The 15,741-nt window shown below is 37.3% G+C and overlaps 1 protein-coding gene across 10 annotated transcripts in view; it reads left to right on the forward strand.

Annotated features, from left to right (window-relative positions):
- LOC102696169 (protocadherin Fat 3) overlaps nucleotides 1–15,741 on the forward strand; it is a 202,811-nt gene that overhangs the window by 145,504 nt on the left and 41,566 nt on the right. For all 10 annotated transcript variants that reach the window (XM_069190096.1, XM_069190094.1, XM_015341579.2 and 7 more), the window contains 4 exons: nucleotides 222–361; nucleotides 5,286–5,561; nucleotides 6,728–6,938; nucleotides 7,365–11,444. In XM_069190096.1, coding sequence (XP_069046197.1) covers nucleotides 222–361; nucleotides 5,286–5,561; nucleotides 6,728–6,938; nucleotides 7,365–11,444 — 4,707 coding nt within the window. The remainder of the gene's footprint in view (nucleotides 1–221; nucleotides 362–5,285; nucleotides 5,562–6,727; nucleotides 6,939–7,364; nucleotides 11,445–15,741) is intronic.

Here is a 15,741-nt window from a genome sequence, read left to right on the forward strand (position 1 = left end):
TTTAATGATAAAAATAGTCTTGAAAAATTGCACATTCTGAATTTTGAATGGAGGAGAAACATGTCTTTGCTCTGGGTTTTTCTACTTTTCCCCTTCCCTCTTAATTCAAGTGATACATTATAAGCTCAGCATTGCATGTGTGGAATGATAATGTATTTATTTCACTCTTCATTATCAAGCTCTCAACAGTCATGAATGCCTTTATTTTCGAATTTCCCTAGGTGGAAACTATGACAGCATATTTGACATTGAAAAAGGCGTGGGGACGATTGTCATTGCAAAGCCACTGGATGCAGAGCACAAGTCATTGTACAACATGACTGTAGAGGTGACTGATGGAACCAATGCAGCCTCCACACAGGTACACAGTTTCTAATGTGTTGACAGCAGTGCTACTATATGGCATGTTTGCTCCAAATTCTATTTTTGAACTCAGAATGAAGACCTCTGTGTTGTTATTTTGTTCTTCAGACCTGCAGACTGATGTAAAAGTGATTTTTTTAAACTAACTGTACAGTACAAACCACTGTTTATGGTTCAGTGTTATAGTTTCATATGGTCTGTGTGGATTTATTAATCCATACATTTGCTTCTAGTTCAGTGCACATGGTGACGCACAAGTTGGAAAAATTGAGATATTTAAACAGGTCCTGGGCATTGTAAAGTCAAATTTGTTAAATAATGTAATGTCTTCATGGAGATTAATAACACAAACTACATGCAATATCGGTTGCAAAGCTTTTATAAAAAAGTCTTGAAATTCAGGGGATTTCCCCGTTTATTCTACATCATCTTAATATAGCTTTTATTTCCGAGAACAACGTCCATTATTAACGACATTTATTTAAAGTATTCTGAACTGCATGATCTATTATGTCAACAGGTTTTATGAATGACCCTGTTAATTCTGGTAGAATCTGTTCTAGGACCAAGATAAAACACTTTTTTGCAGTAAGTGTAATTTATCAATGGTCAAGGTGAGAGGTTAAGAAAGAGATTATTGTTAGAATCCCAAGTTATTCATCATGTTTTGTATCAGCCAAGTGTTACAAATGATCTTCAGATTTCTGCATTTCAACCTATAAGGTTAAGGCCCTGATAAGTCTTAAGTTGCAACTTTCAATTCTGAAAACATTGAGAGTGAAGAGCCACTTTGTCTCTCCTTTGAGTGTCTGCGTGAATGTGTCACTTTAACAGATATTACATGGTAAAAGAACGCCCACTTGCATCAAAAGAAATATTCACTGTATTTAGACATATTTGTTTTTGAAAAAAGTGTATTAATTTTTTATATTATTTCACCCTGCAGAAAAGTCTCACCTGCAGAAAAAGTCTTTAAGATTAATCTAATCTTAATCTAGGCTTTAGTTTCAGAAAAACACATAAAATGCACTGATATTTCCCACTTATCTAGAAAAAAAGGGCTTTCATGCCTTATGGGTGTTGGAGGCTGGACTGTGTTAGTCCACTGTTGCTCATCATCTAGAGTGACCGCAACTGACAATTTTTAGGCTGGCAAGTCACAACACAAGTCATGATACCTGGTCAAGATTGATAAATCATCATGCTTTTGCCTCTATAAATTCTACCACAAAAGAAACACAAGGTTGAAACAACCCACATATCAGCATTTCAGTTGTGAGGAGGCAGCTTAACAATGATTCTTTAGAGGGCAAATGATCACAAGTGATCATTAAGTGAGGGATGAACCTCCTACGGACTTACTAGCAGTGAAATTTTCTCTTTCTCTTTAGCGCTGAATCCAGATTTGACTTTTGTGTAGTGCGCCCCGATGGTAACTTATAACTACTGTGTGTAACAGACCCATCAATGCCGAGTCCAAGTACAATGGTCTGGGTAGGACTGTAGCTACAAAACTTGTAGTGATTGATTGCAATCTGACTGCATGGCATTTCACTGATGTCTTTGGACCTCATTTCCTGCCCTTCACGCAAGCCCATCCTGATGTGACACATGTACCCTATTCACCAGACTTGAGCCCTGTTGGACTCGAAAAAGTGTATGTTTGTCAAGGCTCTACAAGAAGAATGGGACAGAAATGATCAAGATATCATCTGTAACCTGTTGCAGAGCATCATGCATCACCCATGTACAGCTAGTATGGTCCACACACGCATCTAGCCAATGGCTTTCACAGACGACACCCCGTTGATCAAAACTGCTGATGAAAAATGTTAATCAGTATAATGGATTACCTATGTCACATCTGTTCAATGAAATGTCAGCACACCTGCTAAATAAAAAAGATTTCACTTCACTGATAGCTTTGTGAATTTGGTGCAGTTATAAGTGATGTTTCTTTTGATGCTTAGTATATAAAGAGAAAATGATACATTCATATCTTTTTCCTTCACAGGTGTTTTAACTGATAAACACAGAGGTAAAATATTAATCCCGAACTAAAGATTGTGTGTAGAATACTAAAAAACAAAGATGTGAAACAGCAAAGTGTCATTGTTGCTTAGATGTAAGTAGCTAGACTAAACTTTGGATTAAATGAAAACTGACCCACCACCCTGCTTTCAATATCAAGCCTATTGGTTTTAGTATCTTGTAATGGTGCGTCTACCCAATGGAAACCCAATTCAGAATTTTGATTTAGTCTGAATCTAAGATCTAAGAGCAGATGTGTTTTCTGCTATGTAATAAGTATTTTTAAATTTGTACATATTCAGTGTCTAGTGGATGTTTTGATGTTCTTTGCTTTCTGCATTGGATGTGTTATTTGAAGTACCATGTGCTGTGGAAGCACATTGTTCCGACTACTGGCTGCGGTCAGAAAGTCTATTTGATATCACCTATGCATCATTCAGAATTGACAAGGTTATTAGAGTAAAGACCACCTACTGTTTCTGAGTGCTACTTTATGTGACATGAAGACAAAAGGACTTCACTGCTGTACCATGTCAAAACAGATCTGAGCCCAGTTAAAAATTGCATAACACACTTAGCGACTTCTTGTAAGGTAATACTAGCAGTGAAAAGTGTATTTCATAACTTCTTATTACAGGTTATTCATTACAAATGGTTTGTGGCCCTTAATAAGGACTATAAGGTGTTTCCTTTTTTAGTGCCCTTTAAGGAGACTGCTTGAAAAGATTAAATTGATAAAGCGCAGATAAAGCTGATTGGACACACAGTACCGATTAGGGATACCAGAAAACTTGCAAAAATGTTTCCTTTCCATGAACTGGAAAAATAGCACATGTCAGAGTGTTTGCGCTAGCATTCTAGATGTTAAACTCATATAATTTTCAGTCCATCAAAGGAAATATTCATTCAAAATTCAGTGAGGAATTTCTAGTTTTCAGTCCTTTGCTGTAGTTTCAAGCTTAAACATTATTTGCATTTTTATAGAGTTGAGTTTTACATAGCACAGGTCCTTCACATACATATTTTAACTGCTCTTTAGTGTCCATACAAAAAAGTGAAACCACATTTCTTCTGTTTATACAGTATATATTAATTCAGTTGCTGAAGTTATGCTGTCAAAACCAAAAAATATTGGAACTGTGGTCAGATTAAAAGATAATGTATTTTTCTTCCTCAGTTTTCTTTCAGGTTTATATGTACTATAAATAAGATCACTTGTTTTAGTTAGCTTTTCCCACAGACCACAGTGAATAATGGTAAGGAATAGGCTTTTTCTTTTAAATGGTGTAGGCACTTATATGTATGCTTAGTAGGCTGCATCTTTTATCAAAATGTTGCTTCAGCTTTAGGGAATAGGAAGTGAACAAACAGACCTGGAGAAGGGTTTTTTTTCTGAAAGATAACAAGAGCTGAATGCAAATGAAGGCTTACTGCGGGAATGAAAGAAAAGCCAATCCTCGTTAAAGACTCGAAGAATTAAAGGGCCAAATTAAGCCAAAATCAGCTTTTTCCTGTCCCTGAGACAGAATACTTTCTGACACTGAAAAACTAATTACTGTTCAGACTGCTTAAGAGGGGAAGTAAACTTTTCATACACAACAAAGGAGCATACTTTGATGAATTCTCCTTACCTCTTGTGTAACAAGCGTATTATGAATATGGCATGTTAATTACCTTGCATTATGATTTATTTGTGTTTATTTAATTATATTTTTGGATGAATTAGGTCGGTTTTAGAAAATGGGAAGACCAGTCCCATTGTAAATGCAACAACACGAATGATGCTATAGAAAAGCCCAGAATGATATTATAGAAGATCTTCTGGAGGCTTTGTTTCTTTAAAAAAAAAAATCTGGGTCATCTCGCTTAATCATCATGTCATAGCAAAACACTTCCTTTCTTTTGTTGTGATTTGTGTATTGCTCAGTCCACTTAGAATAACAAAGCTGCTGCCTACGAATCAATCACCTTTTGTTATTTTCAGTTATTATTCTGTGCAGTCTATTAGTGGTTTCTTTTCGGCATTTCTCTCCCTGCCATTTGACACTCTTGTCCCATCTGTCTGCTTAGTCTCTTAATGCCGTTGGCACCGAAAAACTCATTGGAACCCATGGGATCACTGATGGACAAGTAATACAGACAACAATTTGTATTTCGTCTCCCTACAGGGAATCCGTCAGATCTGAAAATAGGTAGTTGACAGTTGGGACTAGGGCAGAGCTTAGGGGCAAAGGAAAGTTATTATTCCCACTTCATTTTTTCCAGAATGAAAAGTAATGTGGCTGCATTGTCTTTAGAGATGATTCATTGTGGTTGTCGGTTGTGCACTACTGTAGCATTAAAGGCAGCCAGGATTTGCCTCTAGAAATCACAACACTGGAAACAAAAGCAGCTTTCAGAGATTTCCAGGTCTAAATAAAAGAACTTGCAGACGGGACACTTTTTCCCATTGTTGTTGGAAAGCTGCAAAATATGGGAGAAATTCTTTGTCATGGTTTGGAAATCAGAATGGCCATGGGAGTCAGATAACAGCAGTTTTTAAAGTGCTCACAACTCAATATTTAGTATCTATTTTTATCTTTTTGTAAAGATTCCTATTTTCTTTTTTGTGCGGTAAGCTTCTTAATTAAGTTTGGGAAAATTTGCTGTGCAAGATGATAGCATTGTTTGCCTCGTGTGGTTTCACCCTCCATATGCTGTCAAAAAGAACTGTGGATGAAAACATTGTTAAACCAGTAGTTTCGACAAATGGTTGCAAGGTGAGCTCTGAATATCAAAAAGACCAGATTTGGTCAGCACTTGAGTCGCATATAGTCTTCATTTGTTTAGAAAACCTTTGGCCCAATCCCCTTTTCGCAGTATTTTTACATCTGTCTTGTTTTGCACCTCAGGTGTTTGTTACAGTGCTGGATAACAATGACAATGGCCCAGTGTTCTCCCAGCCTAGTTATGACATCACCATCTTGGAGGACACACCTGCTGACACAGAGGTTCTCCAGGTAGTAGCCACGGATAAAGATGAGAAGCATAAACTGAGCTACTCCATCCATAGCAGCATTGACCCCGCCAGCATGCGCATGTTCAGGATAGACCCTGGCACAGGAACAATATACACAACAGAGAGACTGGACCATGAGTCACGTGCCCAGCACATCCTCACTGTCATGGTAAGAGACCATATCTCTGGCAGACAGTTCATGTTTAAACACAATTAAATGTTAAGTTCTCTTCAGGCTTTTAAATTGATTAAAAAACATTTTTAATATATTCAAAACTTTTCCTATTGTTTATTATTATGCAATGATTATTATGTCCATTTTTATAAGAACAATACTCTTCATGTTTCATTCTGACAAATAGAATCTTGCCGATTTAAAATTTTTTGTTTGCTTAATTTCTTAAGAAGTTTAGCTGACTGATCACTGATAAATAAGATTGATTAAATCAGTTGATTATAGAAACTGAAAATAAGTGAGTGAGTTGGCCTTTAACGTGCTCTAAGCTAATTTACACTTGCCTCATTTCCTCATAAATATTTACAAAATAGACACATTTCTGAAGACTTGATTTCTGTCTAAGAAGCTCTGTGTAGTTTTGAAGAATCCAGAGGTGTGCAACATCTCTGATTTTAAATAAAGCAATGCTTATGCAATTATAACTTTAGGCTGACAAGTACATAATTCTAAATCAAGAAGCAGCATCCTGAAACAGAAACTTAATTTATTTTAAATAATGTCAAAGTTGTACGTATGGTAGTAATAAAAAATGATTTACGTCTGCCTGTTTCTGTTAAGAAAAAGAACATGTATAAAACATTTTCTGGAATAGCAAATTGCTGATTTCTATCAATTGTGTTTCGACTGTTATGTGGTCACAATGAAATTGAAATTAATAAAGATTGAGGCCTAAGATGATTTTGTATTTTATTTGGAACCACAATATGTAGTCATTTCAAGTTAATAAACACAGATGACCCTGATACCATTCTAAATTGGTTCTGTCTTGCTTCATTGTGCTTTAGCTGGATAGTTTCACAATCGTAAGATATTCAATAACTTCAAGAAAGGATCTTTAAAAAATGTAATTATTATAGTGGTATTTGCATTGCACATTCAGCACTTTAAAGAAATGAATATTGAAGAATTTAAAATGGTGTACTTCCCCAACCATTGTTCCTATTATAATGTTATTAGAAATATGCTTATTTCTTTTCTGAAATGTTTTCAGAATACACAGAAACACAAGTCTCATCAGTGAGTGTTCAGGAAATGGTTGTGGTGGTGTATTGACATACATGTTCTCATTTTGCTGCACTCTTATCTGATATGATTAGGTGAGAGACCAGGAATTTCCATATCGAAGAAACTTGGCACGGGTCCTTGTTTATGTTGAGGATACAAATGACCACGTCCCCTATTTCACCAGTGCTCTTTATGAGGGGTCTGTGTTTGAGTCAGCTGCCATTGGGACTGCCGTAATACAGGTCACAGCTTTAGACAAGGATAAAGGGGAAAATGCAGAACTCTTATACTCAATAGAAGCAGGTAAGAGACATCTGATTTCTGACAAAAATTAAGCATACTGTAGATGTCTGGAATAATCTGGATTCTTGGAAATAATTCTGTTTTAATTTACAATCATTACTGTATATAAAAAGGAAAGCTTTGATTAAAATACTTTGCAGTATGATACTGATACAATGTTCAAAAGTTGGAAAGAGGTTAAAAGTAGTCTTTTGTTCAAATTGTTGTGCTGATTCCTTGAGAAAATAGTTAACTCATACATATTTAACTATGTATGTTACCTAGTAACTGAAATTATATTGCAAGTTTAAACTCCATTTTAAAATAAAAAAAGTTTATAAATAATGACCATTAAATAAGGTTGACAGATGTGAAATGGATCTATTAATTTCACATATATTTTGCACTTTATTCTTGTTTATTTAGGTTTTTTTGTAATCTTTTCAGGAAATACTGGAAACACTTTCAGGATTGAACCAGTGCTGGGCATCATATCAGTCGCCAGAGAGCTGGACCTTGCCTCTATTGGCCATTATGTCATCACCGTGAGAGTTACTGACAATGGTTCTCCTCCATTGGGTGCTACTACAATGGTCCGGATCTCAGTGACCCTCTCTGACAACTCCAGTCCTAAGTTCCCTCAGAAAGAATATCATGCTGAAATCAATGAAAATGTGGTTGTTGGTACATCAGTCATCCTAATTGCTGCTGTGAGCCAGTCTACTTTGATATATGAAATCAAGCATGGAAATAGCGAAAGAGCATTTAAAATTAATCAATATTCAGGAGTCATTACCACTCAAAAACTTCTTGATTATGAAACTGTTACTTCATATCTGTTGATCATTCAGGCAACCAACATGGCAGCAATGGCTTCTAATGTTACCGTTAATATTCAGATCATTGATGAAAATGACAATCCCCCAATATTTCAACAGCTAAGGTACACAGGAAGTATTAGCGAAGCTGTTCCCATCAACAGTATTGTTTTGTGTTCTGACAACAGCCCCTTGGTTATAAAAGCTACGGATGCTGACAAAAACCAAAATGCCCTCTTGGTATATCAGATAGTAGAAGATACAGCTAAAATGTTTTTTACAGTGGATTCAAGCACGGGGTCCATAAGGACCATTGCTAACCTGGACCATGAAACATTTGCACGTTTTCACTTTCATGTACATGTAAGAGACAGTGGCAAGCCCCAGTTAACAGCAGAAAGTCCTACTGAGGTCACTATCCAAGTAATTGACACAAATGACTCCCCGCCTAAGTTTTCTCAGGATGTCTACGAAACCATTTTGTTACTTCCAACATACATAGGGGTAGAGGTTCTCAGGGTTTCAGCCACTGATCCTGACTTAAACGTCCCATCTGAACTTATTTACACCTTAGCAGAAGGAAGCATGGACCATTTTTCAATGGAATCCACCAGTGGCATTCTTACTGTAAAGAACAATAATTTTTCTAAAGACCGCTATCGATTTAATGTGAAAGTTTCTGATGGGAAGTTCTCCAGTACTGCTTTGATCACCATATTAGTTAAGGAAGCAATGGAGAGTGGTCTTTACTTTACACATAATATGTATTCTACTTCTATCCTTGAGAATAAAACCAACATTACAAAAGTGGCTGTAGTCAATGCTGTAGGAAACCGTCTGAATGAACCTCTGAAATACAGTCTTTTGAATGCCGGCACCAAGTTCAGGATTAAGTCAACATCAGGAGTGATTCAGACAACTGGAGTTCCTTTTGATAGAGAAGAACAGGAGTTTTATGAACTTGTCGTGGAGGCTAGCCGTGAACATGACCTTTTGCGAGTAGCAAGGGTGATGGTAAAAGTCCAAGTTGAAGACATCAATGATAACCCACCAGTGTTTGTTGGTCTTCCATACTATGCTGCAGTGCAGGTAGAAGCTGAACCTGGGTCTCCAATATATCGAGTCACAGCAGTGGACCGAGACAAAGGGATTAATGGGGAAGTGGCCTACTACTTAAAGGATGATCATGGACACTTTGAGATCAACAGACATACTGGTGACCTCACTCTGAAAAAAGCCTTTGAGTCTGACTTGTCCAATGCTGAATATGAGGTTGTTGTTTTTGCAAAAGATGGTGGCTACCCTTCTCTTTCTAGTACCATTGAGTTTCCAATCACTGTGGTGAATAAAGCCATGCCTGTTTTTGATAAGTCTTTCTACGTAACTTCTGTTAACGAGGACATTGCGGCTCATACACCCATTCTTAGTATTAATGCTACCAGTCCTGAAGGTCAGAACATTATATATACAATAGTGGATGGTGATCATTCTTCACAATTTAATATTGACTTTGACACTGGGATTCTAAGTGTTATTAATTCACTAGACTATGAGGTCACTCCGCTGTTTCGGCTGATTGTAAGGGCAACTGATTCCCTAACAGGAGCCAGAGCTGAAGTTGATGTGGATATAACTGTGCTTGATGTAAATGACAATGCTCCGGTGTTTGAAAAAATGTTCTACAAAGCAACCTTGGCCGAAACCGCCATGATTGGGACCCCTGCTGTTCAAGTTGTGGCAACAGACAAGGATTCTGAAAAAAATAACATAATGCGCTACCAAATTTTTTCAGATGTATATAACAGCACTGACTATTTTCATATAGACAGCAGCAGTGGGCTGATATTGACAGCTCGCATGCTAGACCATGAAATGATACAGCAGTACAACTTTATTGTTAGAGCAACTGACAATGGATTCCCTCCACTAAGCAGTGAAGTATCAGTTACTGTCTATGTGAATGATATGAATGATAACCCACCAGTCTTCAATCAGCTACTCTATGAATCATACGTCAGCGAACTTGCTCCAAAGGGACATTTTGTGACCTGTGTCCAAGCATCCGATGCAGACAGTTCTGATTTTGACAAACTAGAGTACAGCATATTGTCAGGGAACGAGCGAATGAATTTTGTAATGGACAGTAAAACAGGTGCCATCACATTGTCAAACCACCGTAAGCAAAGGATGGAACCCGTGCACAGCCTGAATGTTTCCGTGTCAGATGGTGTCTTCACTAGTACTGCCCAGGTTCATATTAAGGTTCTCGGAGCAAACCTCCACAGTCCTGTTTTCACTCAAAGCGTGTATGTCGCAGAGGTCCGGGAAAATGCAGCTTTGGGCTCAAAGGTATTCCAGGTGAAGGCAACTGATGTAGATTCTGGACCATTTGGACAAATCACTTATTCATTTGTCAATGATTTAGGTAATGATCAGTTCTCCATTGACGTCAACGGTCAGATTACAACAATGGAAAAACTGGACAGGGAAAGCCCTGCAAACAAAAATATTATTCTGACTGTAATGGCTTTGGATGGTGGTGGTAAAGCTTCTTTTTGCACTGTCAGAGTGATATTAGTGGATGAAAATGACAATGCCCCTCGCTTCAGAGCAGTAGAGTATAGGGCTAGTGTCAAAGCAGATGCTGGGAAGGGTTTCCTGGTCACACAGATTCAGGCTCATGACCCAGACGATGGAGCCAATTCTAGGATTACTTATTCGCTTTACAGTGAGGCACATGTTCCTGTGGTGGACATTCTCGAAATAGATCCTGACAATGGGTGGATGGTCACCAAAGGTAGCTTTAACCACTTGAAAAATTCTATCCTTTCATTCTTTGTAAAAGCTGTCGATGGAGGAATTCCTATGAAACATTCTCTTGTACCTGTTTACATCCATGTCTTGTCTCCTGAAACAATAATACCTTCCTTCACCCAGCCACAGTACTCTTTTACAGTCCCAGAAGACATCCCCATAGGAGCTGCACTTGGTTCTGTCCACCTTGCCCTGGGGCAGTCTGCAATGTTTACCATAGTCAATGGAGAAATGGGAGAAAACAACCAAGAAGAGGTGTTTGTAGTTGAGAAGGACACAGGTGTCATCAAGTTAGACAAGGCCCTTGATCATGAGGTTATTGATGCCTTTCACTTTAAAGTCTCTGCCACTATGAAGCAAGGGCGTATAGACTCTGTCACTGTTGTGGATGTGGAAGTAAAGGTACTGGATTTAAATGACAACAAGCCTTCTTTTGAAACAAATATTTATGAGGCAGTTGTAATGGAGGGAATGCCAATTGGGACTAAAATAATCCAAGTGAGTGCCTTGGATGCAGATTGGGGAGCAAATGGGCAAGTCACCTACAGTTTAGTTCCTGCTCCTAGCACAGAACTGGACTGGACAACAGAACCTTTTACTATTGACAGCACCACGGGCTGGATCACCACTTTGAAAGATCTGGACCACGAGACCCATCCCTCCTATATATTTGGGGTGATGGCAACAGATCTTGGAGAGACCATTTCTCTTTCTTCTACAGCAACAGTTTCTGTAGTCATCACAGATACTAATGACAATGCCCCCAATTTTGTGGAGGAATTTTACAAAGGTTCAGGAAGAGAAAGCGATCCGCCGGGGGAGGTGGTAGCAGTACTGCACACTCAAGATGCTGACACTTCCGATATCAACCGCCAGGTCAGCTTTCATATAACAGGTAAGAACTGTTTTGGTAACAACAATCTTTCTAGTTGTTCGGCTGCTAATTAAATTTTTTTTAAAAATCCACCATTAATGAATATGTGTCTGTTATGTACATATCATTTAGACTTTTAATTCTAAAAGACTGATGGATGCATCCAGAATTTTTTTTTAAAAATGAGAACACGACATAATGTCTGGCAACTGCCTGATCCAAATTCCTGATTCTGTACAACTAAATTTAGACACAGAAATAGGCAAGGTAGTAATTTCGCAACTGGTGAGCCTTGGAAATTGGCTTGCAATGCATGGTTATGGTGGTAATTCCACCCCCTTCCCATAACAGACCACTCTGTTTGTTATATGAAGGCAAAATACAAAATTACATGGTAATATAAATTGATCTGTAATGTTTAACTTTAAATTATGACATGCTGTAAATAATATATTATTGCCAACTGAATTTAAAAAAAGTTTAAAAATAATGATTTTTGTATTGCTGATATTTGAGAGACATGCAGGGAGTTTTTTTTACAACTTTTTATGCTTATTAAAAGCAGACAACATATTCTTGGCCTTATTCTACAAATCCTAAAAGTTTAGAAAACATGTAAAAATACATATATTCTGTGTACCACCTGAGGAAAGCTGTCTTGACTGATACTGTTACTTTCTGTTACTTGACTGTTACTTTTAATTCTAAAGATATGTTCTGTGTTAAACCCTTTTCATACTAATGATAGGTGGAGGTGCGCTTGGAATAAATGCAGAGTGCTACAGCAAAATTCAGTATCAATCAATAATCAAGTATTATTAATGGCATTTGGATGCCACAATTTACTACTTTAGCATGTGAAAAACTAATTAAGGGGTTAAGCATTCAAGAGCTAACAAGGGAACGGATCAATAGTAACGGGGCCTCCACCATATGGAATGGATGCCCTGTGGGTAAAACATGCTGTTAGAATATAGTGCATTAACCTGGTATGTACTGTATCACTCTTCGACCTGATGTTTAAATTGGAAACAGGAAGCATAGAATTGTATGTTTTTCCAAGCCTGTAATACACTATTTCACTGCTCTAGAACAGATGAAGGTTAAAGGCATTCATTGAATAAATACATTTAATTCTGAAAATACACAAATAAATTAATACAGAAGTTAAAGAAAATATAGATAAAGTAGTTAAATGTAAGGTACAGTAACTTTTATTGGTAGCCCTCTTTGCATGCATGTGGGGTACATTGATCTCCTTTGCAAAGATGCAAGGCTTCGCTTCATAATGGGACTTTAGTGCCTCCAGCGTGCCTGTTTATGCAGACAATTGCAGTGATGTGTTTCATACTTGATTAGCATTGTATTTAGGGGACAGTGATGTATAAAGCTGTATGGCTGATTGCTAGTATTGGTTGTGAGGCTTTTGCACAGTGTTTTGACGATGGCACAGAAGCACAAGTTGGTTTCCAGCCAAAAGGTGTCAAAACATTTTAAGAATACCATTAATGTGCTCAGTCAGAAGACTGCAGTTTATAGAATTTACTTGATCCAAAAGTGAAAAATTAATTAATTAGGACACCCTTAGGGCTGGGGATCTGCACAACTATGTTAGTGGAAAAAGTTAATTAAGCAGTTTGGAAGAAGAAAATCTTGTAGCATTGCATGCTAATGGGCACTGAAAACTGACAGTGCTTGGAACTGTGACTGTGAGCACTGTTGGTTGAGTTACTCCTAATGGCAAAAAAATGTCAAATGAAGAGGAAAAAAGATGCAATGCTTTAGGTGATCTGTTATTAACCTACTGTCGCAAGCCATCAGACTCAATATTTAAAGAAAACGTACTGCAGATTTCCTGCAGTTTATCCAGATTATCATATGTAAGGGGCAGAGAAAATTATTCCTGTCCTGTAGCTGTTTTGGTGGATCTGACTTGGCATACTTATTTCAGGTTCAGTTGTGAAACAATTAAAAATGATAATAAGAATCAAAGGACTCAGCAGTAAAAAAAGAGCTCTCGTTTTATTAGAATGAGTCATACTGTGTGACTGCTTTAAACCTGTTTCTGTAGTATTAATGCAAAGTAAGCTGCAACTTTGTGTTGTGTTACAGCTGAGCATATTAAAGATACCTTGGAGATCATAGAACATCCTCATTTTTAAGTTCATGCAACATTAAACTTGAATCTCTAATTCTGTAGTAGAGGTTTGAAAAACAGACATACAAATAATTGAATTTTAAATAATGCCTGTAAAAAAACATTGTACTTCAAATTGAAACTGCATTAATTGATATATATATACTGTATACAAATATATTAATATAGCTCTTAGTTGCCCATTAGGGAACATTGGCCAGACTTCTGAAACGCTTTATTTACCTTGTATTGCAAGAAAGCTGTGTCTACAAACCACATTCAGGTAAATTCCCCCTAAATAATTTAAATTAAACTAAATTGTTTAAAATAAATAGAAGCCAAACAATTAGGGCTTACATGATCTCAGTTCTTAGATGTGCTACAGAGTAAGCAATACAGAAGACACAATGATGAAATCATGTAAGAGAGCCACTTAAGACCAATGGGAGGTCAGTCTAGGAGTGTTTTGTATCAGATTCCTTAGGTGCAACTTTCAGTATCAGCAGACAGACTATACAACACAAGAAAACCCATATCATAAAAACTAATCTCCCCCAATGACAGCTCACCTGAGACAGGTATGAGGATTATTCCTCATTAATTATCTCTCTGACAGACTTTATGCCTTGCTGACATGGACAGGAGACACAGCACTAGAGCGAGGTGTATTTTAAGGAATAATCAGACAAAAGTGACAGGAAGACCTAGGAGTTTTTGTGGATTATGAGCTTCATTGCTATTTGGTATTACTTAAACCTTAGAGCAGTCAGTTCCCCGTTGTGTTTAAATCAGCAGAATGCAGAAAATGTACACCTGATAAACCTATTTAAAGTCATTACTCCTCATATGGTATTCATTTTTAAACCCTCCTGACAGATTACTCTGTATTTTGTTCTACTAAAATACAGTTTGTGGTGTCAGTATGTGAAGCTTAATATCAGTGGATAGTAGAGTGATGAAAGCATGGAACATTTTAAGCAGGGATTTTTAAGGATTCATGCTTTGTTATTACCTGTGTTGTTTTCCTTGTTTATGCCAGTTTAGGACTCTTAAAACCCCATGTGTTTATTGTGAGGTTCAAATCTACAATTATACCTAATATAATTATACCTACAATTATAACTAAAGCTTTTCCTTTGCCGTTCTAAGGTCTTGTTGGCACAACAATAGGTTAGATCTGGTCTTAGCCTAGGAGAAGCAATTGATAGATAAGATTTGTCTTTAAAATGACTGACAAGGAGAGTGAAAAAAGGCACAAAACATCACTCACAATACCAACACAGGTCATTGTTGACGAGAACAGTAGGCTCCAAAAAAGTTGGATGTGTTTTGTTTCTTTCTCATCACATGTATTCAATCTGCTGGTAGGGCTTTTAAAAACCTATGAATAATTGCCAATAAGTGGAGTGCAGTTATTACATAGTATGTGGTAAACCTGTGTTTTTTTTTGGTGTTCACAGTATTTTTCCAGTGGCACTTATCATCTGTGCTGACAATAAGAAAGAAAGGCAAAATAAAAGGTTTATTATTATTAACAGTATTTTTATTTGCCTTTTCTGGTTTTGTGGTTTCTGCGTTGCTTTGTTATGCCTCTCCATTCGCCTGTACTGTGTTGTATGTTAGCTTGTTTAATAGTATGTTTAATACATTGTCAAGCTTCTTTCATTGTGCAAGTGGCAGGTGATAAAGTATATGCAGACATTTATATTAAATTCTAGTTTCATTGAAATCCTTGAGGTCAGATGGCAAAAATGATTGCCTTCAGTGTGAGACAATTCATACAGTATTAACCAAGGCACCCTTGTGAGCCTGTTGGTGTTGTAGGTTTCAATTCTTCTCTTATGTCCAGAGGTTTAGGCAATATCTTTTTGATCCTGTGGTCCTGGAAAGCATCTGAATTCCTCACTCTTTTGATTTCAGCAATGGCAGCAGCAGCTGTGTTGTGATGTGATGCTTTCTTTCTCAGTTATGCCGACAGCGCACTTGGGCATGATGGTTTTATTTACCCCTTATTCACATTTTGTGGAGAGCATGTATTCTTTTTCTTTCACTATTACATTGGTTACCCGCCAAGCCGTTTAATGGTGTGGAAAAGCAATATTGCTGGTTTCCATGTCAGTGTCCTGGGTAACCATGGACTTTTCCGGGTTGCCTCTTTGTTTTTCCTTTCCAGGAGCTTTC

This window comes from Lepisosteus oculatus, chromosome 5 (assembly GCF_040954835.1).
Source record: "Lepisosteus oculatus isolate fLepOcu1 chromosome 5, fLepOcu1.hap2, whole genome shotgun sequence".
Classification (NCBI taxonomy): domain Eukaryota; kingdom Metazoa; phylum Chordata; class Actinopteri; order Semionotiformes; family Lepisosteidae; genus Lepisosteus; species Lepisosteus oculatus.